This window comes from Mandrillus leucophaeus, unplaced genomic scaffold (assembly GCF_000951045.1).
Source record: "Mandrillus leucophaeus isolate KB7577 unplaced genomic scaffold, Mleu.le_1.0 Scaffold202, whole genome shotgun sequence".
NCBI classification, from domain to species: domain Eukaryota; kingdom Metazoa; phylum Chordata; class Mammalia; order Primates; family Cercopithecidae; genus Mandrillus; species Mandrillus leucophaeus.
Window position 1 is genome coordinate 4,734,566 of NW_012102055.1, and position 23,910 is coordinate 4,758,475.

General features: G+C 46.1%; 1 protein-coding gene across 2 annotated transcripts in view; it reads left to right on the top strand.

Moving 5' to 3' along the window:
• The window catches only part of RIN2 (Ras and Rab interactor 2), a 258,782-nt gene that overhangs the window by 139,983 nt on the left and 94,889 nt on the right, over window positions 1-23,910 (top strand). For both annotated transcript variants that reach the window (XM_011979525.1, XM_011979524.1), the window contains one exon: window positions 2,426-2,518. In XM_011979525.1, coding sequence (XP_011834915.1) covers window positions 2,462-2,518 — 57 coding nt within the window. In that variant the 5' untranslated portion in view covers window positions 2,426-2,461. The remainder of the gene's footprint in view (window positions 1-2,425; window positions 2,519-23,910) is intronic.

Genomic DNA, 23,910 nt, shown 5'->3' on the forward strand with positions numbered 1-23,910 from the left:
TCCCTCCAGCCTCCCAAGTAGCTGGGCTACAGGAGCATGCCACCACGCCCATCTAATTTTTTTTTTTTTTTAATTTTTTGTAGAGACAAGGTCTCGCTATGTTGCCCAGACTAGTCTCAAACTCCTGGGTTCAAGTGATTCTCCCACCTTAGCTTCCCAAAATGCTGGTCATGAGCCACTGCACAGACCAAGAACTTTATTTTTCTGATCAAGAACTTTATTTTTAAAAGTAATATGAGCTATGTACTGTCTGCTTGAACTATTGGATGGCCCCCAGCATTTAATCCTGTGGGAGGTACGTGCTGCTGCCCCTGGCGGTGTGTTCCTGTCACCTGCTCTCATTTCCCTCTTGGAGCAGCTTATGAAGGAGAGATGCCACCTGCATCTTTTGAAATGTGATGGATCTGCCTGCCCTGAGCAGAATCCAAACTGGATGGTGAACTGAGGACTGCTGGAGGTGAAAGTGTGCACATGCAGTTTTCAGGCAGCTAATTAAAATAAACTAGTACACTTCTGGAACCTAAACTGCTCCAATGCTATAGGCAAAATTCCCTGCCTGCCGTGGCTCATCAGAAAGAGTTTGTATATGGAAAACTTCAGAACAGAACAAAGAAACTTAAGTCTGGATGAGGAATGAAGTCTTGGCTGTCTTTTCGCAATTCCTGAACTGCCAGGTGACATCAAATCCCCTGCCGAAAAAAAAGTCTGACATAAAAAGAATTGCAGACATTAGGCCTGGTTTAAAGCAGGGTATGCTTTTTTATGTGTGTGCTTCTGGGTCTAAACAGGTCATGGTTTGCCCCCCAAGGTGACAGGGTGGCTCCATTCCGCCCCTAGTTCTGAGCACGGCACTGTGATTTCTTTCTGGAGTCGCTCCAACCTGTGGCCTTTGCTAATGAGTGATGAACCCCGAACCTGAACTTCTAGAGTCAGCAAATCACACACTGCCTTCTCAGGAGGTTTCTGGAACGTTGGCCTTCATCCCAGCAGGATCACAAGTGGAAAGAAACGCAGGGAAGACACCGTTGAATCTTTAAAGTGGCCACAGCACGGAGCAATGACACAAAGAGACGATGGTTCTGGAAGGAGGGGTGGGATGCTCTGTGTCATTCTTGTTTTCTAGATGGGATTCCGTGCAGGGGTCATCACCACTCACTGTGAGTGCAAGCAGGGGGCAAATCATGGGGCCGAAAAACCAACCTCTCTGCAAAGATCCTTGCTCACTCACTCATATGCACTTCTCAGCTATAAATTCATGCTTTTCCACTTGTTGAAACATCCCTAACCGTCGCCCTCAATGTCCTGTTTGTGTTGCTGGCTCTCTGCCACTCAGCTAATAATGAAACAGCCTCAGTGAACCTGCAGCAGCAGCTGCCTTAGCTTCGGTGCCTACCCAGCCCTGCAGCTGAACCACTTTGAATATTCCTTGATGGTGCAAGAGACAGTCTCACTATTTCCTTCACTGGCCCTCCTCTGTGTCCGTCACGGTTGGCATGAGCTACATCCTGTGCATGTCATGGCGAGAAGGGATGAATGAGGAAGGACAGGGTGGTTTTATACTAGATCCTGGGACAGTCACTGGGTAAGGAAGGGTCTGGGGGTGCTCCCTTTAATGCACAAAGGCCTGAGCCAGGTCAGCTGGCAGAGGTGTATATATGTTTAACTTAGAACTGAATGTTGAAGGCTTTGTGGCCCAAAGGGGAGAATTATTGGGATCTGATGCCCTAGCAGGGGAAATTCCAAGCCCCAAAAGCCGCAGTTGGCATTCAGAACTGTGTTGTTACCCTGCCTCTAAGTTTTCCTCTACGTTCAACTCCCCTTTTTTGGATGATTGTGAAGCTGTTTACATGTTGTCCTCTTCCGTGAACTGATCCCTGTAAACAGTGACAGGATTTTATCCAAATATTTCTGATTTCTAAGGGAAAACTAGAGCGATTACTTCCCAGTGCCCTTCTGTTGACCTTGCCTGGGGGAGAGGCCTGCAGAACTAAGGATGACCTCACCCCCTTCCAGCAGGATTTCCTGGGATGTACAGAACCTCCTTCTTCAGCTGTCCCTCTGTGATCAGCCACAGTCAATCTATAAGCTTTCAGAGCAGATGATGGGCACATCTAATATTGGTTCCATTCACATTTCAGCGCGAGGTCAAGCACAAAGTAATCATTATGCTTCCTGGAGTCCCAAGGACCTTCTACGTCAGCGGCAGCGGTGGGAGGTGGGCTGGCGAGGTGGGGCCGTCTGGGAACTGTGCTGGTGGGGACAGGAAATTGGGCTGAAGGGAGATGTAAGGGCTTGGTGAGAAATAAATGGCACTGTGTTGTTGACGGAAAAAGATCTTGGCAGGACTGTTGTTGTGAGTGTTCTGTGGCTTAGAAAGGAATTTCCTACAGGCTGGACTAACCATTAAAAATGTCTCTACCTTCAGGAGTCCCCGGCGTGCAGTGGAGCCCCGCTGGGGGAAATGTCCGCTTGGACCATGGGCGCCCGCGGTCTGGACAAGCGAGGAAGTTTCTTTAAGGTAAAAGGAAGCCTTGATTGGGATCTCAAATCGTCGGCTTGCTGCCTTAGCCTGGGAGCTGCGGTGCTCCGTGGAGCTGCTGAGGGAAGTCTGCTCTCTCAGCCAGCGCCGGCTAAGGGAGCTTGCCTGAGCCCGGCGGCTGATTGTTACCAGGGCTTAGAACAGGTTGCGGGGTCTGTGATTTAGTGCTTTCATACAGGCACGGGACTTGGGCACGGAGACGGGCCGCGCTGCGCAAGACGAATGAGGCTGTCTGTATCTGAGAGCTGCTCAGTGTGTCCTTTTCCAGCTGCAGGGTTTTATGGTGGACGCTGGACTTTGCTTTCCAGTGAATCAGTGCTGTCGTCCATGTGTTCTCTCCTTGGCTTGTTTGTATGAATCACTGAAGGGCTCCAAAACAAAAACAAAAACAAAAACAAAAACAGCTTCCCGGGCCTCACCTTAGAATGATGAAATATTATTTTCTGGAATATTTTATCAAACATCCCCAAAGGCTTCTTATGATAACGAGAAAGCACGATTACAACTGTCTAACTCTTCTGTGTTCATGTTGATGTTAATGGGACTAAATTACCTTGCGAGCTTAATGAGATAAGATTTTAAATGGGTGTTTTATGTACTCTGTGTGTGTGTATTTAATGAAGACTTGGTGGTCGCTTCTAATTTACACTTGGAAATCAATTCCCCTCTTGTGGCTTTTTGCTTTGTTTCCTTTCATTCGCCCTCGAATTAAGGCATCCTCAGTATAGAAAATTTTGAAAATACAGAATTATGTTTAAAAAGGTAGAAAAATGGAAGTAAAATATGCACTTGAAATCTGTCATAGGCAGGTGTTCCAACACCAGGTCTTGTCCCCAGAGGAGGAAGATGGAGGAGATTTTATTACTGAGGACAAGTGACTATGTTTAACAATTAACCAACCTTTATGGGATGGAAGTATCTATTAACATTTATTTGTATGTTTCCTGTTTCCAAGAGACCAAAACTGATATATTGTGTCAACTGTTGACTCTACAAAAAAAGTCCATCAGAAGAACCTGCTGATAAAGCAAAGTTCATGAGATTTACTGAAATAAGGAAGAACATCACCAGGACACAGTCTTATTCATGCCTAAGCCAGGGGAGATTAAGAGGCAGATTTATAGGATTCCGGGATCTAGGTCCAAGTCCTTCAAGCTGCATTTTTCAAGGTGGAGAACTAATTTGATTTCGGTGACGTCTATGCCACAATAGCTTGGGATTGGTGGATACAGCAAGACTAGGATATTGAAGTGGCTCTTGACAAGTAAACCCTTGTTTGATAAGTGAGCTGTTTTCCCAGGTGAACAAAATTCTTTGCCAGGACAAATTATTGTGTAGACATTTCCTGCAGCAAACAGTGAAGTTATTTATTGGTTTACAGCCTTAATTTTCTGGGCAAGAAGATCCTGGAAGAAAGAGTTAAGTTATGTTGACACAGATGGTCTCAATTATCAATCCTAATCGTTAAGCTTTGCAGACAATCTCAATTCTCAAATGATTTACTCAGTTTTGATCAAACTTGTATAACCTCTACCCACAGGAGGCAGATGAGTGCAAGGAGCTCCTCAAGTCCCCTGTAGATCAAGAGTTAAGCCCACCAGATTGCCCGATTGTCATCCTCCAGGTTCCTGGGTTGCATCTGATGCTGAGATATTTATTTTCCCCTGTTAAGAGGGATGATCCAAAACCTCTCCTTAACCCAAAGCACTGTCTAAATCAGCCTAAATATTGACTAGTCCATAATTACCACCTTATGATGGTCAGGAAACACAGTGGAGCTGTATCTTACATAGCAGTCAAATTTTAAAGTCAAGGCAAAAGAAGAAAATGGAGGCCTGCCACGGTGGTTCACGCCTATAATCCCAGCACTTTGGGAGGCCGAGGTGGGCGGATCACTTGAGGTCAGGTGCTTGAGACTAGCCTGGCCAACATGGCGAAACCCTGTCTCTACCAAAAATACAAAACTTAGCAGGGTGTGGTGGCCTGCACCTGTAATCCCAGCTACTTAGGAGGCTGAGGCAGGAGAATTGTTTGAACCTGGGAGGCGGAGGTTGCAGTGAGCCAAGATCACACCACTGCACTCCAGCCTGGGCAACAGAGCAAGACTCCATCTATAAACAAACAAACAAACAAAAAGGGCCGGGTGCGGTGGCTCACGCCTGTAATCCCAGCACTTTGGGAGGCCAAGGCGGGAGGATCACGAGGTCAGGAGATTGAGACCATCCTGGCTAACACGGTGAAACCTCGTCTCTACTAAAAATACAAAAAAATCTGCCAGGCGTGGTGGCGGGCGCCTGTAGTCCCAGCTACTCGGGAGGCTGAGGCAGGAGAATGGCGTGAACCCGGAAGGCGGAGCTTGCAGTGAGGCGAGATTGCACCCCTGCACTCCAGCCTGTGTGACAAAGCGAGACTCCATCTGAAAAAAAGAAGAAGGAGAAGGAGAAGGAGAAGGAGAAGGAGAAAGTGGAGTACAAAGTTGCCTTTGAACATTTCTTAGGAAGGTGCCCTGTGGAGCCCAATATACCACCTATCATCAAGTCCACTGTGGCCAGTTTTTCCTGCAGTTCTAAGAAAATCACATTTGTTTTTATTTGAATTTCCAGTGGGACAGCAGTTAAGTCATTGACTTGTATTTCTGGGCTACGCTGTAGGAAAGAACCAATCAGGTGAGAGGTGAGAGGCCTGCCTGACCCCGCCAAGGGTGAGACCTGTCATGTAACCTCTCCTGGGTCAAATACCCGTGCAAATATTGGCAAAGGCGCCTGCACTATTTAACTTGTCTGTAATTTTGTGTTTTTGGCAGAGTTTAAATTTTTTTAATTTATTTAAGTCAGATGCTCCATGTAAATGATATAGTTACTTTATACTTCTTTCTTTCCTATTTCTTTCTTGGAACTCCCGGGCTCAAGCAGTCCTCCCACCCTGGCCTCCCAAAGTGCTGGGATTATAGGTGTGAGCCACCACACCCACTTCCTTCCTCTTCCTTCTAGACATGGTTATTCTTTGCTGTGACTATTCCATAATTAGTCACCAGCATTCACATGTAATTATCTGTGAGAAGTAAACTGCCCTTTGGATATTCAGTGCTGACTCTTTGCACGTTCATTTGTAACAAGCTGGAGGGGAGTTCAGTGCTGAGATGGGTTGTCACCCAGTGGGCACCTTCTGGGACCCACTGGCCCTGCTCTGACTCACCATGCTTTATTTCAGTTCTCACCTGTTAAGCACCCATGAGCAGCCAAGCTTTGTACGTGGCCAGGGAGAGAAAAAGCAGAAGCCGCCCCTAACCTCAAGGAGCTTTCAGTCTGGTAGCAAATAAAGATATTAATCAAGGCCGGGCGCAGTGGCTCAAGCCTGTGATCCCAGCACTTTGGGAGGCGGAGATGGGTGGATCACGAGGTCAGGAGATCGAGACCATCCTGGCTAACACGGTGAAACCCTGTCTCTACTAAAAAAATACAAAAAACTAGCCGGGCGTGGTGGTGGGCGCCTGTAGTCCCAGCTACTCGGGAGGCTGAGGCAGGAGAATGGCGTAAACCCGGGAGGCGGAGCTTACAGTGAGCTGAGATCCAGCCACTGCACTCTAGCCTGGGCGACAGAGCGAGACTCTGTCTCAAAAAAAAAAAAAAAAAAAAAGATATTAATCAAATAATCACAGCAGCAGACACATAATTATAAATCGTTTTTAAAAAAAGCTTCATGGGAGATGTAAAAGGAGTGCTGAGAGTATATAACTAATCTGGGGTTGCCGAGAAATCTTTCCTGAGGAAGCGGCCTTTGACTTGAGAGCTGAGGTTGACATTATACCATTTAGGAAGGTGGTTGGAGCTAAGGTTTGGAGTGACTCTTGATGCTACTACAACGCACTTCTCAGCAGACACCAGTGATGCCCTACAACTAAAGAGGATGCTTTCATAAAGCATGAGGTTTCCTGGTCACATTCTTGGCTCACAGCTGAATTCCACATGAGTATTATACCTCTCTTGGCTATTAGTGCTCATGTGACTTTGTGTAAAGCACAGATAATTGGAAGGCAACCATTGGACCTCTTTTTCATCATTGTCCTCCCCATCCAGTTTGTGTTTCTAAACCAGAGTTGCTAACCACTAGTAGCGAGCCTTGATTTGTGGTTTCCCATCTGTCCTGGCTCATGGACATGACTCAGATAGGCTGGAGGATGTGAAGTGTGTGGATAACACACAGATTATGTGAGCATTCTGGGATCACTGAGATGCCCCGTAGTTACTGTGGAATCGCATCACGGAAGTTCCAGCCACATCCATCCTATGCAGATCAGCCCATTTTCCAGTCACTCACAGCACCATTGTTAATTTTCCACAACCCTCTGGGAAAAATAGTATCTTCCTGCTCCACAAAACACATGGCATGGCTGGGTGCTGTGGCTCACGCCTGTAAATTGTAGCATTTTGGGAGGCCAAGGCGGGCAGATCACTTGAGGTCAGGAGTTTGAGACCAGCCTGGACAACATGGTGAAACCCTGTCTCTACTAAAAATATAAAAATTAGCCAGGCGTGGTGATGGGCGCCTGTAATCCCAGCTACTCAGGAGGCTGAGGCAGGAGAATGGCTTGAACCCAGGAGATGGGGGTTGCACTGAGTCAAGATGGTGCCACCGCACTCCAGCCTGGCCAACAGAGCAAGACTGTGTCTCAAAAGACAACAAAAACAACAACAAACCACATGGTAGGGGAGAAGGGGTAACACCCTGGACATGGTAGCCAAAGTGACCTGCTTTTAAGTAATAAATGTAAACACCTACTGCTATCAGATTTCAAAGGTGTATTGAATGAAAGAGTTTAAGAACGATGTCATCTAGGCTGGGAAAGCTATTGGTTGTCTTGAATTAGGGGCACAGATGCTCAAAGTTATCTTTGATCCCCCCTTTCCCTGAATCCCATAGCTTCCCCCAAGCCACCCCACTCCCCTTACCATCCAGGCTCCCAATGCTGGCAAATCCTCCTCTTTAATTTTTTTTTTTTTTTTAAATAACTTCTCTATTTAAAAAAATAGAGATGGGTTCTCTCTGTTGCCCAGGCTGGTCTCAAACTCCTAGCTTCAAGCAGTCATCCTGCCTTGGCCTCCCAAAGCCCTGGGATTACAGGCATGAGCCACCACCCCTGGCCCAAATCCTCTTCATTTCTCCAAAGTCCTTGCCTTTCTTTCCTGTCCTATATCCACCTTTCCTGTCCTATATCCACCTTTCCTGTCCTATATCCATCTTTCCTGTCCTATATCCTGTCCTTGCCCTTCTTTCCTGTCCTATATCCACTTGGGTATTAGTGCTCATGTGACTTTGTGTAAAGCATAAATAATTGGAAGGCAATCATTGGACCTCTTTTTCGTCATTATCCTCCCCATCCAGTTTGGGTTCTCATTCTTTCATTTGGTTCTCATTGTTCCATTGTGGGCATGATAAATGATGCCTGTAATCCACCCACACCAACACTGTACATGTTTCTACTGATCCATGTCACCTGCTTGAAGATCCTGGCTCCTTGCTGGCTCAGGACCAAGTCTGAACCCTTCACCTTGACATTCAAAGATTTTCAGGCTGTGCTTCCACTTTCCCCGAACTCTTCCTCCACCGGTCCTGCCTCTGTAGCATCGTGAGTCTCTCCTGGGGTCCAAACCCACCAATCCCGGCCTCCAGCCTTGCTACCACCCCGCCTCCCTTACCACTTCCCACCATCAGCCTCCCAACCACCGTTCCAGGCTTTAGACCCACTTTATCCACTGACAACAGAGCTCACACGGGCTGAGCTGGTATCTTCCTTCAGTTTGGTCTGAAGATCAAACTGTGGGAGAAATGTTATGTATGAAGGTCTAGCTGTGGTCTCAATGCAGTGCCAGGAAATAAACTTCAAATTCATATATCTGCCATAAGGGATTTGTTCTTTCCTTTTGTCCTCATGGCCCTGATCCTGAGAGGGATCCTCTTACAGCAAAGAATGGTGCCAGAGGAGAACCAGTGTGAACTGCCGGTCAACAGTTCTAGTTTCTTACCAGCATACCTTGGGGCTTCCTGAGCAAGCCTGCCCTCACCAGCCTCGAGTGTGTAGAGTACCCCCTTTCTAAGTGGCCGCCTTCTAACCTCCCTTGGCCTCTGGGACGGGGTGAGAGTTGTTCTTACTAGACCAAGAAGAAAATGTATTTTAGCTTACAGGGATCCTACTGTCCTGGGCCTCAAAACCATTCATACTGCAGAAGTGTCTCTGAACCTAGGTTCACAAACCAACTGGGGCCATTCAAGGGCCCAATGTGAGAGGCCCTCTTTGGTCATGTCTCACAGGTTGGATAAGAAAGTGCATCATGATTGTGTTTCAGAAACAGAAAACCTGTCATTATATTTCAGAGAATAACAGAAGAGCTCTCTGACACCACAAAGACTAGAACTGCGACTAGCTTTGAAGAAAACACATTGCTGAAATCTGGCTATACCAAATAGATGGACCAGCGGGTAATGATTCACTGGACCTCAGATGAGTTCCCTTGACTATTGGTCTTCTTGGCATTTGAAAAAGTATTCAATTTTTAAAAATTCTGCCTGCCAAGCAAAATTTTTGAATCATCCAGAACTGATACAACTGCACATCTCAGGCCTCCGGGATTCCCAGCAATGGAGTTTTCAGATTTTTTATTTCTAGATAAGTGGAAATTCATTCATCTGCATGCACAATAACAATGTACTATGGACAGAGATTGCAGAGGCATGAAAAATAATGGATAGAATCAAAAACCACATTTTAGTAATTTCTTTCTTTCTTTCTTTTGCTTTCTTTTTTCTTTTTTTTCTTTTTTTTTTTTTTTTGAGATAAAGTCTTGCTCTGTTGCCCAGGCTGGAGTGCAATCACATGATCTCGACTCACTGCAGCCTCCAGTTCCCAGGTTCAAGCGATTCTCCTGCCTCAGCCTCCTGAGTGACTGGGATCACAGGCATGCGCCACCACAACCGGCTAATTTTTTGTAATTTTAATAGGGACGGGGTTTCTTCATGTTGGCCAGACTGGCCTCTAACTCCTGCTAGTCAGTAATTTCATTGAGCAAATCCTTACATGGGTCTCTGGATGCTCAAAAGCCATAGAGATGAATGTTGCCCCTTGGCCGTCCAGCAGATCCCCTGGACTGTGAGTAGACAGAGTGTCACTTGCCCACTGTCCAGTGAGTCCATATCCCCACAGTGTATCAGCCCACAGGTCTCTCAGCACCTTGCAGTGGAAACAGCAGGGTGAGGAGAGATTTAGTCACAGCGATTGGCACAGTGACAATTTACTCGTAATAGTATTGCAAAGCGTGCCTCACACCTGTATGTGGATGTGTCTTTTGTTTTCCATAAATAAATTCTTCAAAGACACTGACACCTACAGCACCGCTGTCCCATAGAAAACAATGTAAGCCACAGATGTAATTTTAAGCATTCTAGTTGTCACATTTTAAACTTTAAAAGGAAAACAAGTAGAATTAATTTTAATAATATATTTTATTTGACCTAGTATATCTAAAATATCATGTCAACAAATGATAGATATAAAAAAGTATTAATCAGATATTTTACATTCTTTTTTTATCACTTTTATATTGACAAAATTGGTATATATTTATTTTGTACATGTTATTTGAAAACATGTATTATTGCATGTCTTTGAAACCGTGTGTATTTTACACTCAGCATGTCTCAATTCAGACCAACTACATTTTGTTGTTGTTGTTGTTGTTGTTGCTGTTATTGTTTTTGAGACAGAGTCTCTCTCTGTCGCCCAGACTGGAGTGCAGTGGCACAATCTCTGCTCACTACAACCTCTGCCTCCTGGGTTCAAGTGATTCTCCTGCCTCAACCTCCTGAGTAGCTGGGATTACAGGTGAACTGCCACCACGCCCGGCTAACTTGTTTTGTATTTTTAGTAGAGACGAGGTTCCACCATGTTGGCAGGCTGCTCTTTAATTCCTGACCTCAAGTGGTGTTCCTGCCTCAGCCTCCCAAAGTGCTAGGATTACAGGTGTGAGTCGTCGCACCCAGCCAGACCAGCTACATTTTTAAGTGCTCAGTATCCACATGCGGCCGGCAGCCGCCAGACTGGACAGCAAAGGTTTAGCTGGTCTAAATCCCTTACTTTTACAGATGGGGAAATGAAGGGGTGGCCTGCCCCTCCACACCTGTGGGCTTTCTCGTAGGTGGAACGAGAGACTTGAGAAAAGAAATGAGACACAGAGACAAAGTATAGAGAAAGAAAAAGTGGGCCCAGGGGACCGGGGCTCAACTTACAGAGGACCCACCCTGGCCCCAGTCTCTGAGTTCCCTTAGTATTTATTGATAATTATCTTTACCATCTTAAAGATAAGGGAGTGACAGGACAATAGGATAATTTTAGGGAGAAAATTAGCAGTAAGACATATGGATAAAGATCTCTGTGACATGAATAAGTTCAAAAGAAAATGCTGTGCCTTGGTACGCATATGCAAACATCTCCGTAAGCCTTTTAGCAGCATTGTGCCAGCGAGTCCCACCTTAGAGTCCCACCTTACGCCATAAGGCGGTTTTCTCCTATCTCAGTAAACAGAGCATACAATCAGGTTTTACACCGAAATGTATCATTGCCCAGGGACAGGCAGGATTTTTAACCAGCAAGCTGCCTTCAGGCACTTGTTTAACAAAGACACATCCTGCACAGCCCAAAATCCGTTAAACCTTGAGTCACCACAGCATATGTCTCTTGCAAGGTCAAGGTTGGGGGTAGGGTCACAGATTAACAGCATCTCAAACACAGAACAAAATGGAGTCTCTTATGTCTACTTCTTTCTATATAGACACAGTAACAGGCTGATCTCTCTTTCTTTTCCCCACAGGGAAACTGAGGCCCAGTTTAGGATACAGCAGGGATGGGAGTCAGACCTGGTCTGACTTGCCCTGTGGCTTCCTGGCCCCACATGACCTCCTGCTCTGGTTCTTCTGTGACTGTCTTCCCTCTTTACCAGCTCCCTCTCCCAGAAAACTCCTTCTGGAGAGGTCATAGGAATGGTGGTTTCTCTCTGCAGGAGCTGTTGGCTTTTTTTTTTTTTTTTTTTGAGTTGGAATCTCACTCTGTTGCCCAGGCTGGAGGGCTGTGGCCTGAACATAGCTCACTACAGCCTGGAACTCCTGGGCTGAAGCTATCTTCCCCCATCAGCCTCCCAAGTAGCCAGGACTACAGGTGCATTCCACCATGCCTGGCAACTTTTATTTTAGTTTTTATAGACATAGGGTCTCACATTTTTGCCCAGTCTGGTCTTGAACTCTTGGGCTCAAGTGACCCTTGTTCTTCAGCCTCCCAAAGTGCTGGGATTACAGGCATGAGCTTCGGTGCCCAGCCTGTTGGCTATTTTTGGATGCACACACATGCCTCTCACCATTTATTCCAAACATTTCCAGGACTCAAGTCAGTGCCCCAAGGCATGACTTTCTAGGAATGCTATGAGCTTATTGAAAGAAATTCCTCTTCATGTTTTCAAGAAACAATGGGTTTCATGGTTTCATAAGTGGTTTTTCCAGTATATTGTGGCCATTCATTTCTGATGCTAACAGCATATGTCATTCCAACACATGCTCATCTTCACCAGGGGACTTTGTTGTTTAAAAATCAGGAGTGAAGTAGATTGCCCGAGTTCCCCTCAATGACATATTTCTCTAGGCTTCCTTGTAGCTCCAAGTTTCATAATTAGAAGGATACCAAGAAGGAAAATGTAGTTTTGAAGGACTATGTGTCAATGTAAAATTTTCAAAAAGTTAAAATATGACTCTTGTACAATATAGAATGAACACCTGCCAAAGCTTTATCTCACCCATTTATGAGGAAGCCAGTAAATAGTAAAGCTGGTTCAAAAAATGCTTTGACAAGTGATGTATTTGTAGTCAACTTAGAAAGGCAGTCTGTGATAAGTTTGCTGAGTTAAAATCAAAACTGTTAACATCCTACAAGGCAGTAAAACTAACCTTTAGTGTTCTCCCTTCAGAACAGAAATCTGCAGGCTGGTATATAACCTCACTGTGTCTGACCTTTTCATTAATAGCACGTAAATCAAACACAGATACATTCCTCTAGACAATTAACTAATCCGTAGATAAACTTGTTAAATCATGTGCCAGCATGGCAATGAAAGGACAAACGCAAATAAACAAAAAGGCCCTTTCATCTAGAAGTTTTTAAATCCTCTAATAAACAACTCTGGGGTGAAAGCAGAAATACAAACTGGAATTATGGGAAAAAAGATACAAAATGATAATCAGAACACTACCTATCAGAATCAATGGTATACATTTAAAGCAGCAATCAGAGGAAAATTCATAGCACTAAACACTTTTTATCAGAAAAAACATGCCCCACCTTTTTAAATCTATTTCAAGTCTTAGTGTTTCTTAATAATTACTGCTGAAATGGTTTATTCCCAGCTACTTCTATTATGCCTCTTCTTTCCTTGTTCCCAAATATCCCCAACCAAGGATTTTTGCCTTAAAAAATCAAATGTCTTCAATGAGGTTGAAGAACTATGAGAAAGCTGGTTCAATGTTTATTGACTTAAATACTGGTAGAGGATTCCTGGGCTCTTTTTCATGGTGTAAAATCTTTACATAGATGTTCTGGGTGTTGCTTTAATCCCTGAACTCAGATGTGTACATATATATGTCCACTGATCTGAGGTGAATTGAATGGAGAATAATTTCCCAGCATAACAATCTTTCAAATGTCTTTATGGTGATATGTAGAAAACCATTTCCACAACATAATCTGAACCTCTACTATCTATTGCTGTGTAACTAATTACCTCAAATCTTAGTGACTTCAAACAGCAAACATTCATACCTCACAGTTTCTGTGGGTCAGAGATCTGAATGCAGTTTAGCTGAGAGCCTCAAGCTCAAGGTCACTATGAGATTTGGGAGGAGTTGGTGGCCAGGGTCATGGTCTCATCTGAAGGCTTGACCGGTGAGGAATCCACTTACAAACTAACTTGGCAGGTCTCGGTCCATTGTCACATGGTTCTCTCCACAGGGGTGACCTCAGGACATGGCAGTTGACTTCCTCACAGGGCAAATTAAACAGGAGAGAGCAAGAGAGACGGAAGTCACAGTCTTTTTATAACCTACTCTTGAAGTAGTACCCCATCACTTCTGCTTTATTCTATTCATTAGAAGCCAGTCAATAAGTCTAGCCTCAGGAGCAATTACTCAAATGTGTGAATATCAGGCTGGGGCTTACACTGGGAATATCTTAGAGAGCACAACATAGAAAAACAGCTCCATCACAAACTCAACAACCTGCAGGGCCAAATAGAAATAAAACGAGTGAGTGGGCCTGGTGTCAGACAGGTGGGATTGGTGGGGACTGTAACAAAACTGGAGCATACAAGTCTATTCTAGAAGGAGAAACTGTTTACTCAGTTCCAACCAATTCTTGTCATGCAAGAATGACTGTGGGTTTTTCGGTTTTTCCAAGTGAGGCCAGAAATCTAGATTTTCATGTAAAATAATCCCAATTTAAAAACTATTCTGACTCGGCATCATGGCTCATGCCTGTAATCCCAGCACTTTGGGAGACTGAGGCTGGCAGATCACTTGAGGTAAGGAGTTCAAGAGCAGCCTGGCCAACATGGTGAAATCCTGACTCTACAAAAAATACAAAAATTAGTCAGGCATGGTGGTGCACGCTTGTAGTCCCAGTTACTCAGGAGGCAAGGCAGGAGAATCACTTGAACCCAGGAGACAGAGGTTGCAGTGAGCCGAGATTGTGCCACTGCACTCCAGCCTGGGCAATAGAGAGAGACTCTGTCTCAAAAATAAAAACCATTCTAAAGTCAGGTGCAGTGGCTCATATCTGTAATCCCAGCACTTTGGGAAGTCAAGGTGGGAGGATCACTTAAGCCCAGGAATTAGAGACCACCCTGGTCAACATGGGAAGACCCTATCTCTACTAAATTAAAAAAAAAAGAAAAAGAAAAAGAAAAAACAAAAACAACAACAACAAAAGTAAGGCCGGGTGTGGTGGCTCACTCCTGTAAGCCCAGCACTTTGGAAGGCCGAGGCAGGCGGATCACCTGAGGTGGGGAGTTCCAGACCAGCCTGACCAACATGGATAAACCTTATCTCTACTAAAAGTGTAAAATTAGCCGGGCATGGTGGCACATGCCTGTAATCCCAGCTACTTGGGAGGCTGAGGCAGGAGAATCGCTTGAACCCAGGAGGTGGAGGTTGCAGTGAGTGGAGATCACACCATTGTACTCTGGCTTGGGCAACAAAAGCTCTGTCTCAAAAAAAAAAAAAGAAATGCACTTCTTGGATTCCGCCCCAGACCTAAAGAATCAGAAACTGCAGGATGGGGCCCAGCTCTCTCCTGGTGATTCTGATGCTCACCCAGGTGGGCGAACCACTGCTCCAGACCCTATATTTCAATGAGTAAATGGGACTATACAAAAAAACACAGAAACGTCTTCATTCTCAACCTGGCTTCATGTCCTTCCCTGGAAAAGGGAATGATACCACCTTACCAGCTGGATTGTAACTATCTGTTGGTTCAGATACAGTATTTTGATGATTTCAATCAATAACTCTGCAAGCCTTGGTGTTATTACCGGCGTCTTTTTCTGTCTGCTTTCCCCCACTCCCGTCCCCATATTATATTTGCTTTCACAAAAGCATCTGCACACAGATACACGGGTGGAGATCCTCAGAGGCAGGGTGACTCAGCCGAACAGAACCCTGCAACATGCGCTGGCAAAAGTGCCCCACCCAGTGTCGAACACCCGACTTTGTCATTTACCCATGGGTGCTAGCACAATCAGTGTGCTAAGATTCAAGGGTGACTCTTCCCCCCGCCAACTAAATCCTGGGGAAAATGAACACTCAAACTCCATTGTTGGTATACACTGCCATTAGCCAAAGGAACAAATGATCAAATGGAAAAAACAGACACTTTGTTGTTTGACATTTAGGTAAAATCAACTATTTTGGTGCCAGTCCCTAGGCACAGCCCAGCCTTCTTCCTTATTCAATTACTTTGTAATATTTATGTTTAATCTAATAAACAGGTCAGACGCGGTGGCCCAAGCCTGTAATCCCAGCTCTTTGGGAGGCCAAGGCGGGCGGATCACTTGAGGTCAGGAGACCAGCCTGGCCAACGTGGTGAAACCCGGTCTCTACTAAAGATACAAAAATTAGCTGGGTGTGGTGCAGGCACCTGTAATCCCAGCTGCTCAGGAGGCTGCGGCAGGAGAATCACTTGAACCTGAGAGGTGGAGGTTGTGATGAGCCAAGACTGCACCACTGCACTCCAGCCTGGGCGACAGAACGAGACTCCATCTCACAAAAAAAAAAAGAAAGAAAGAAAGAAAGAAATCGAACTAACGCTGTTCCAGGCATTGTTCTAAACACTTTAAAATCATTAACTTATTTAATCCTCACAATATTATTATCCCCCTTTTGCAGTTAAGAAAACTGAGGCATGAAGAACTTGCCCAGGGTCACACAGTTTGTGAAGTATGTGGTGGCTCCATGGAGACTGTGTGTAAACTTGGGAGGAATTTCATAGAGACAGGACCCAGCACTCATTGGACTCCTCCGACTCTACTTGGGGCCTTGAGATGCTGACTCTGTGCCTCAGCTGGCTCAGAAATTAGACACAGACAGTCTCTCCTCCCACCACCTTCCATGGAGTGGTCCCTGGGCTGGATGCCAGTGAGCTGAGCCTCTCTGAATTTTCCCACTGCACCTGTCCCTCACCTCTGTCCTTTGCTGGCCACCCACCACTAACCCTTTTCGATGGCCATCTCTGAGTTTCCTATAGCAAAAAGTGGGGATGATTCTTCTCAAAGGCCACCAGGAAGACATCCTTCCTCAAAGTTAGGTTTACGAGCTTGTGCAGACAGAATGCCCACTAGCAGAGGCATAGGAGGTTCTCAGTCGGAGGGAGCTGGGGGAGCTCATTAAAGGTTTCTGTTTGCGCTGGATAATTATAAGGAAGGTGGGGTTGCAGATCTAGCAAATAAAATATATAGGACACCAGCGAAACTTGAATTCCAGATATGGCATGAGTATATCCTATGCAATATTTAGCACATACTTATACTCAAAAACTTTATTCATTGTTTATCTAAAATTTAAATTTAATTTAGCATCCTGTATTTTCTTGGGGAACTCTAAAGGAGGGCTAGGATGTTACCAGGAATGAGGGTAATTTATTGCTAAAGGTAGCCAGATAATGGTCTTTATCTGGAAGGGGAGGAAATAAAGGGAGATTGAGGTTTCGTTGGTGAAGGACCAGCCAGCACGCATGTGTGTCGAAAGAGGGGGCCATTTCATCGTTTTTGTGGTTTCAGCATCCTGGTTTCCGTTCTGTCATTTCAGACCTGTTCCCTAGTGGCCTTGAATAATTGGTGTTTATATTCTGTGTGTGTTGTTTATGTTCTGTTGGGAGCATGCCAGGGGCATTTCTCCCTTTCTCGTTCCACTTCCAGATTCTAGGCTTGTTTCGGGGTTTCAAAAAGACGCAGGTCACTTGGGGTTCTGTTCCGGTACAGCTAGTTCCATCTTGACCAGTGGTTCTCTGGAAATATTTTTGGCTGCCACCACTGGGGTGGGGGTGCTACTGGTCTCAGTAGGCAGAGGACGGAGATGCTGCCAAACTTCCTCCAATGACCAGGACAGCCCCCACAACAAAGAATTATCTAGCCCCAAATTCTAACAAGGCTGAGGTTGAGAAATCCTGGTCTGTACTGTAAATTAGGAAATAACATTTTTTTTTTTTTAGGTTTCTCTATCTCTGAATCAGGCTTTCCAGAAGTAAAGGAAAGGAAAGGAAAGCAAGAAGACTGTGATCATGTATTTAGCACCCAGTGTCCTGCATGCTCCTTGAGGACAGAGAGAGTGTCTTACTGAATTTGTATTACCTGGGCTGAGCTCAATACCTGGCCGGTAATTGCAGGTGTTCAATAAATATGCTGGATGGGCCGGGCGCTGTGGCTCATGCCTGTAATTCCAGCACTTTAGGAGGCCGAGGCAGGTAGATCACTTGAGGTCAGGAGTTTGAGACCAGCCTAGTCAACATGATGAAACCTCATCTCTACTAAAAATACAAAAATTAGCCAGGTGTGGTGGCGCATGCCTGTAATCCCAGCTACTCGGGAGGCTGAGGCAGGAGAATTGCTTAAACCCAGCAGGTGGAGGTTGCGGTGAGCCGAAGTTGTGTCCTTGTACTCCAGCCTGGGTGACAGAACGAGACTCCATCTCTCTCTCTCTCTATATATATATATATATTTGCTGGATGAATAAAAAATGTGTAGTACACATCTGTATGCACTGCCTATATAAGGTTCATTTATTCAGCCAGTATTGATTCCACACCTACAATGGTGAGGCCAGCCCTGGGCACTGGGTATGTGGTGCTGGGGGAAGCAAATCAGAACTGGAGAAACTTGAACTTGAAGGATGGGGATGAGGGGCAGGGCTACCTGCATGGGGGGTGGGGAAAGTCTTCCTGAAAGGTGACTTTAAGCTGAACTGTGCAAGAGAGAAAGAGACAAGAGGCAGAGCATTCCGGGGTAAGGAAGCCACATATTTAAAGGCCTGGAGTGACATCTGAGGCTCTGAGGGAGAAAAAGGGTGGCAAGTATAATGAATGGCAGGCCGGAGGGGCCGGAGGCCAGTCATGCCAGCCGGGTAAACACTGGGATTCCATTCTTAGTGCTATCAGAAGCAGTGACAGGTATGAGGAGAGGAGTGCCACCTATGTGCCACCCTCATAAAGCTCACCTGGCATTAACACTGTGTCTACAATCCATCAACCAAGAAAGCCAAAGTGCAACTCAAATCTTCCCTGAGTCCCTCAAAGGATGCCACAGCCAGCTTCCCCATCAGCACAACCTGAAATCTTGACATTGAGTTGCTATTCTTTCTCTACACATGCTTCTTCATGTGCCAGGCAGCTCTCTCAAACTGAGGTAGCCCTGCCTCTCCTCTCCGTCCTTCATGTTTGAGTTTCTCCGATTCTGATTTGCTTCCTCCATCTCTCCCAAGCTCTTCCAGCCTGTCGGTCCTCTCTGGTTTACTCTGCCCTGTTCCCACTTTCTGGTCTTTATTGTACAGGTAACCTTGACCTGGCTGGAGTCTTTAGTATCATGGTTTTCTTCTCTGCCCCGATTCAGAATCTGCTCAGCAAAAGCCAGAACAAACTCAAAACTCACACCTTCCCCACTTGGAAGGTAAGACAGAGAGGAGGATTGCAGACTCCTGTCATGTGCATTTTTCAGGATTGTCTCATACTCTTTGAAATAACTCGCCTACCTGACATGTGTGGAGTGGACAAGAGAGGGGTAGGAGAGGGAATGAGACAAGCTCTGAGGACAAAGCAAACGATGACATTCAGGCCACATCCAGCTGGCATCTGTGCTTGAAAGTCAAGTTCTGGCTGGGCGAGGTGGCTCACACCTGTAATCCTAACACTTTGGGAGGCCGAGATGGGAGGATGGCTTGAGGCCAGGAGTTCAAGATCAGCCTGGTCAACATACTGAGACCCCATCTCTATTTATAAAAATAAAATAAACTAAGAAAGTCAAGTTCTATTGGAGCTGGGCATGGTAGCATGTGCCTGTAGTCCCAGGTGCTCCTGGAGGCTGAGGCAGGAGGATCACTTGAGCCCAGGCGTTCAAGGCTGCAGCTATGATAATGCCACTGCACTCCCGCCTGGACAACAGAGCAAAACTCCATCTCTAACAAAAAAGAAACAAGCAAACAAAAAGTTCTATTGGAACCCAGCCATTCACTCACGTATCGTCTGTAACTGCCTCTGTACCATTAACTGCAGAGCTTGGTCGCCAAAGGGACTGTATTGCCTCTAGAAAATAATTCCTAAAATATTCATTCTCTGGCCCTCTAGAGAAAATTTGCTGACCTCTGACTTAGGAACTAACTGCATCTTGTCACTGAATTCTCAAAGGTAGTCTTGAGTGTAGGTTTCACAAACAAACAAACACATGCCAGGGCCATGAATCTATAAAAAGACCCCCAGAGAGTAAGTGGCAGAGCCAAGATTCAGAGCCTGATCTCCGAGGGCGGGTTCCATTCTCTTTCCTGAACTGTACTACTTGCCTCATACATATAGGTTGTCAGAAACAGCTGGAATAGTGGCTAGGCATGGTGAATTACACCTGTAATCCCAGCGCTTTGAGAGGCCGAAGTGGGAGGATTGCATGAGTTTGGGAGTTGGAGACCAGCCTTGGCAATTGGTGGCATGCACCTGTAGCCCTAGCTACTCTGGAGGCTGAGATGGGAGGATTGCTTGAGCCCAGGAGGTTGAGGCTATAGTGAGCTATAATCATGCCACTGCTCTCCAGAGCCTGAGTGACAGAGTGAGACTCTGTCTCGAAAAGAAAAAAATAGCAGGGATGAATTCATCAGAGGTCTTAACCTCAGATGCTTACAGGGGCCAGGAAGGTAATGTAGGCGAGTGAAGCCAACCCAGGTCAAAGTTCATAAATGGCACCTGACATTTGGCCTCAGTATTAGAGAACGAGAACCATAGGGAGTGGTGGGGGTCTGCAACCATCTGAAGAGTGGATATCCCGTCTAACAAGGCAGCATCACCTTCATGGTCTAGGGTTTCTAATTTTCAAAAGCTGGAAACCTGAATTTTTTTGTGTAAATCTCCTGATTTTTGTATGAAATATTATTATATTTAAATGTTGAAACAGGTTTAACTCTAAAAGCCAAGACAAGCCCATGTGAGGCAAACTGGACAAAGCATGGGTGAGTGTCCTATAGGCCACTGGAGTATGACCTCTGATATGTGACATACATATTGGAGTGACTGCCACAGCCTTCCTCAATGTCTTAGACTGTTTTCTGCTGCTAAAACAGAATCCCTGAGCCTGGGTAATTTCTAAAGAACAGAGATGTATATGATACCACTCTGGAGGCTGGGAAGTCCCAAGGTTGAGGGGACTGCATTTTGTGGGGGCCTCCTTGCTACGTCATTCCGTGGTGGAAGGGCAGCAGAGAGTACATGTGCACACAAGGGTAGGAGGGAGAGAGAGAGAAAGGGCAAGAGAGAGAAGGAAAAGGGGCTGAACTCATCCTTTTATCAGGAACCCACTCCCATGATAACCAGCGCACTCCCAAAATAATGGTATTAATCCATTCAAGAGGGCAGACCCCTTTGACCTAATTACCTCCTAAAAGTCCCACCTCTCAACACTGTTGCATTGAGGATTACGTTTCTAACACATGAACTTTGAGGACACAGCCCAGTCATAGCCCTGGAGAGGGTTGGGTCTTGTGGAGGGGAGAGGCAGCTCTAGGGGAGGCAGCTGGGGGTTGCCCTGGGCTGTGCACCGGACAGAGCCCTGGCTCCCAGCCAAGCCCTCAGCTGGACACTGGGTGCATTCTCATCCTCCACTTATCACCAGAGCGAGGAAGGAAGGAAGTTCCACCCATTACCAGAAGCTGTCCACTTACTACTTGAAGGAAGGAAATTCCAAGGAGCCAAAGAAGATACAGAGATGCAGGAACGCTGAGCTCAGGGAGGAAGAGGGTGGAGGTGGGTTTGGGAGAGCCCCAGGATCTGAGATAAAACTGGTGAATTTTTCCTGAGTATAGCCACAGCGCCTTGCCCAGAGTCCACACACTCACCTTTTCAAACGTAGTAAAAGTCGATATTCCCTTTAATGCATCAAAGATATGTATACCTCTCCTGGGTAAATACTGGTGGAAAGGCCATGGGTTCGTAAGGGCTGCCAATCCCTGTTGCACCATTATGAGCTGCATGGCATTAGGCGAACTCTCAGAGCCTCAGTTTCCTCATCTGTAAGGTAGGATTAATAAATCCCTGTCCTATGGTGCTAAGACGATGGAGGAGTAGGTGAGACAATGGACAATGCCAGCCGTCAAGAAGGGCCCTCATTAAGGGCAGCTGCTCTTGGCTGAAGCTGGTTAATGAAGTGTATTTCTTCACCTTTCTCATGCCTGTAACATTGACCTCTGAGACTTCACCACGGTCGGGACAGCGTAGGTCCATGCCCCATCTGTCTGCAGGGCGATCGCTTCAAAACCAGACAAGACTCATCCAAGAAGCATTATGTTGTGTTATGGACATAGGAACTTTAGAGTTTGGACATCGGCCGGGCGTGGTGGCTCACACCTGTAATCCCAGCACTTTGGGAGGCCGAGGCAGGCGGATCACGAGGCCTGGAGATCAAGACCATCCTGGCTGATACGGTGAAACCCTGTCTCTACCAAAATACAACAAATTAGCCAGGCGTGGTGGTGGGCTCCTGTAGTCCCAGCTACTCTGGAGGCTGAGGCAGAAGAATGGTGTGAACCCAGAATGAGGAGCTTGCAGTGAGCCGAGATTGTGCCACTGCGCTCCAGCCTGGGCAACAGAACGAGACTCTGTCTCGGAAAAAAAAAAAAAAAAGAAAGAAAGAGGTTGGACATCAAGGGGGTGGAGAGATAATTCTCTGGTAAGTAAAATAATATTGTGGAAAGAATCTCTCATTCCCACCATGCAGGTTAATGAAGACTGAGAAAAATTCAAGTAACCCCAAAACATTATCATTTATTTATTAAGGTTTCGAGTTCAAAGCTTTTCAGAATCAAATTGAAGAGGCGGAAATTACTCACGGGCAGCAAAAGTTGGCGGCCCTCCTTCCATTCTGTTCAGAGATTTCTGGTCACTTGTGGAAGATCCACTATCTGGAAAGAGCTGGGCTTAGGGGTGGGCCATGGAAAAAATACACATGGGGAACACCATGCCTGTTCTTCAGTTTGTTTGTTTGTTTGTTTGTTTGTTGTTTGTTTGTTTTTGAGGGAGTTTTGCTCTTGTTGCCCAGGCTGGAGTGCAATGGCCTGATCTCAGCTCACTGCAACCTCCGCCTCCCAGGTTCAAGGGATTCTCCTGCCTCAGCCTCCCAAGTAGCTAAGATTACAGGTACCCACCACCATGCCCAGCTAACTTTGTATTTTTAGTAGAGACTGGGTTTTGCCATGTTGGCCAGGCTGGTCTCAAACTCCTGACATCAGGTGATCCACCCACCTCGGCCTCCCAAAGTGCTGCGATTATAGACGTGAGCCACCACGCCTGGTCTGCTCTTCAGTTTTTGTTAGTAACCCACTGAGGCCCATAAAACAAACACACCTGTCATCAGAGCAGCCGGCTTTATAATCTCCTCCTCCATCCTATCATTCACCTCACACATCCTTCCCTGCCCTACCCCCAAGGCAAGATTAAATGCCTTCAGGGGTTCCCAAATACTGAGGAGTTTTGATCCACCACCACTTATACATAACTAAAAATAATTTCAATTTTTCCCGAGTGACACAGAAGTTACCTATATGCTAAAGTTGAAATCATGCCTTTCTGGAACTTTCAACAGCCAAGTACTGGGCGAGTTCATCTGAGATGAGCATTTAGTGTGCTTGTGTGCATGCCTGTGTATTGGGGCTTGGCACACACTCTGCACCCTACTCCCGGCTGGCATGGGATGATTTGGGTTGTGTCCACAATACACTGGGCGTCCTCATGCTGGTCCCCTTTCACCATCCCACCAAGTTATCTCATCTTTTACAGATGAGGAAATTGAGACCCTGGTAGGTTACAGTCTCGCCCCACAGGTCGCACAGGTAGTAGGAGCCAGCAGAGCTAGTTTCAGGCCAGGGCTTTGTGGTTCCAAGGCTCATCAGTAAGCTAAACTGGTCGGTCTCCTTGGTGGCCACGAGACATTGGCTTCCCCAGAGGCACTAAGCAGACAGCCTGGGTGCAGTGCAGCTGCTGTGAACGGGGACCATGGCGTGGCTGTGCCTGGGAGCCCAGCCAGTCTTGAGCAGAAAAAGGTGGGGCGCTTGTGGTAGCTGGGCACGCTTCCTCCAGCTTGCGTCCCAAGTGTCCATCGATGCAGATTTTGAGGACAAGGCACAGAGCTGGCCGAACTTTTCAAAGGCAAGATTTCCCAACTGTAAGAATGTGCAAAGTGAGCTTTGAAGATGTGCTGGGAGAAATTAAGGAAGTGGTTCCTTGCAACACTGTTTTTAATCTTGTGTACATTAATTTTTTATTTAGTTTAATTTTTTTCATGCTTTCTTTTTTTTGAGACAAGTTCTCACTGTCACCCAGGCTGGAGTGCAGAGGCGCGATCTTGGCTCACTGCAACCTCTACCTCCCGGGTTCAGGTGATTCCCCTTGAATCCTGAGTAGCTGGGACGACAGGCCTGCGCCACCATGCCCAGCTAATTTTTGTATTTTTAGTAGAGTCAGGGTTTCACCATGTTGGCCAAGCTGGTCTTGAACGCCTGACCTCAAGTGATCCGCCCACCTTGGCCTCCCAAAGTACTGGGATTAT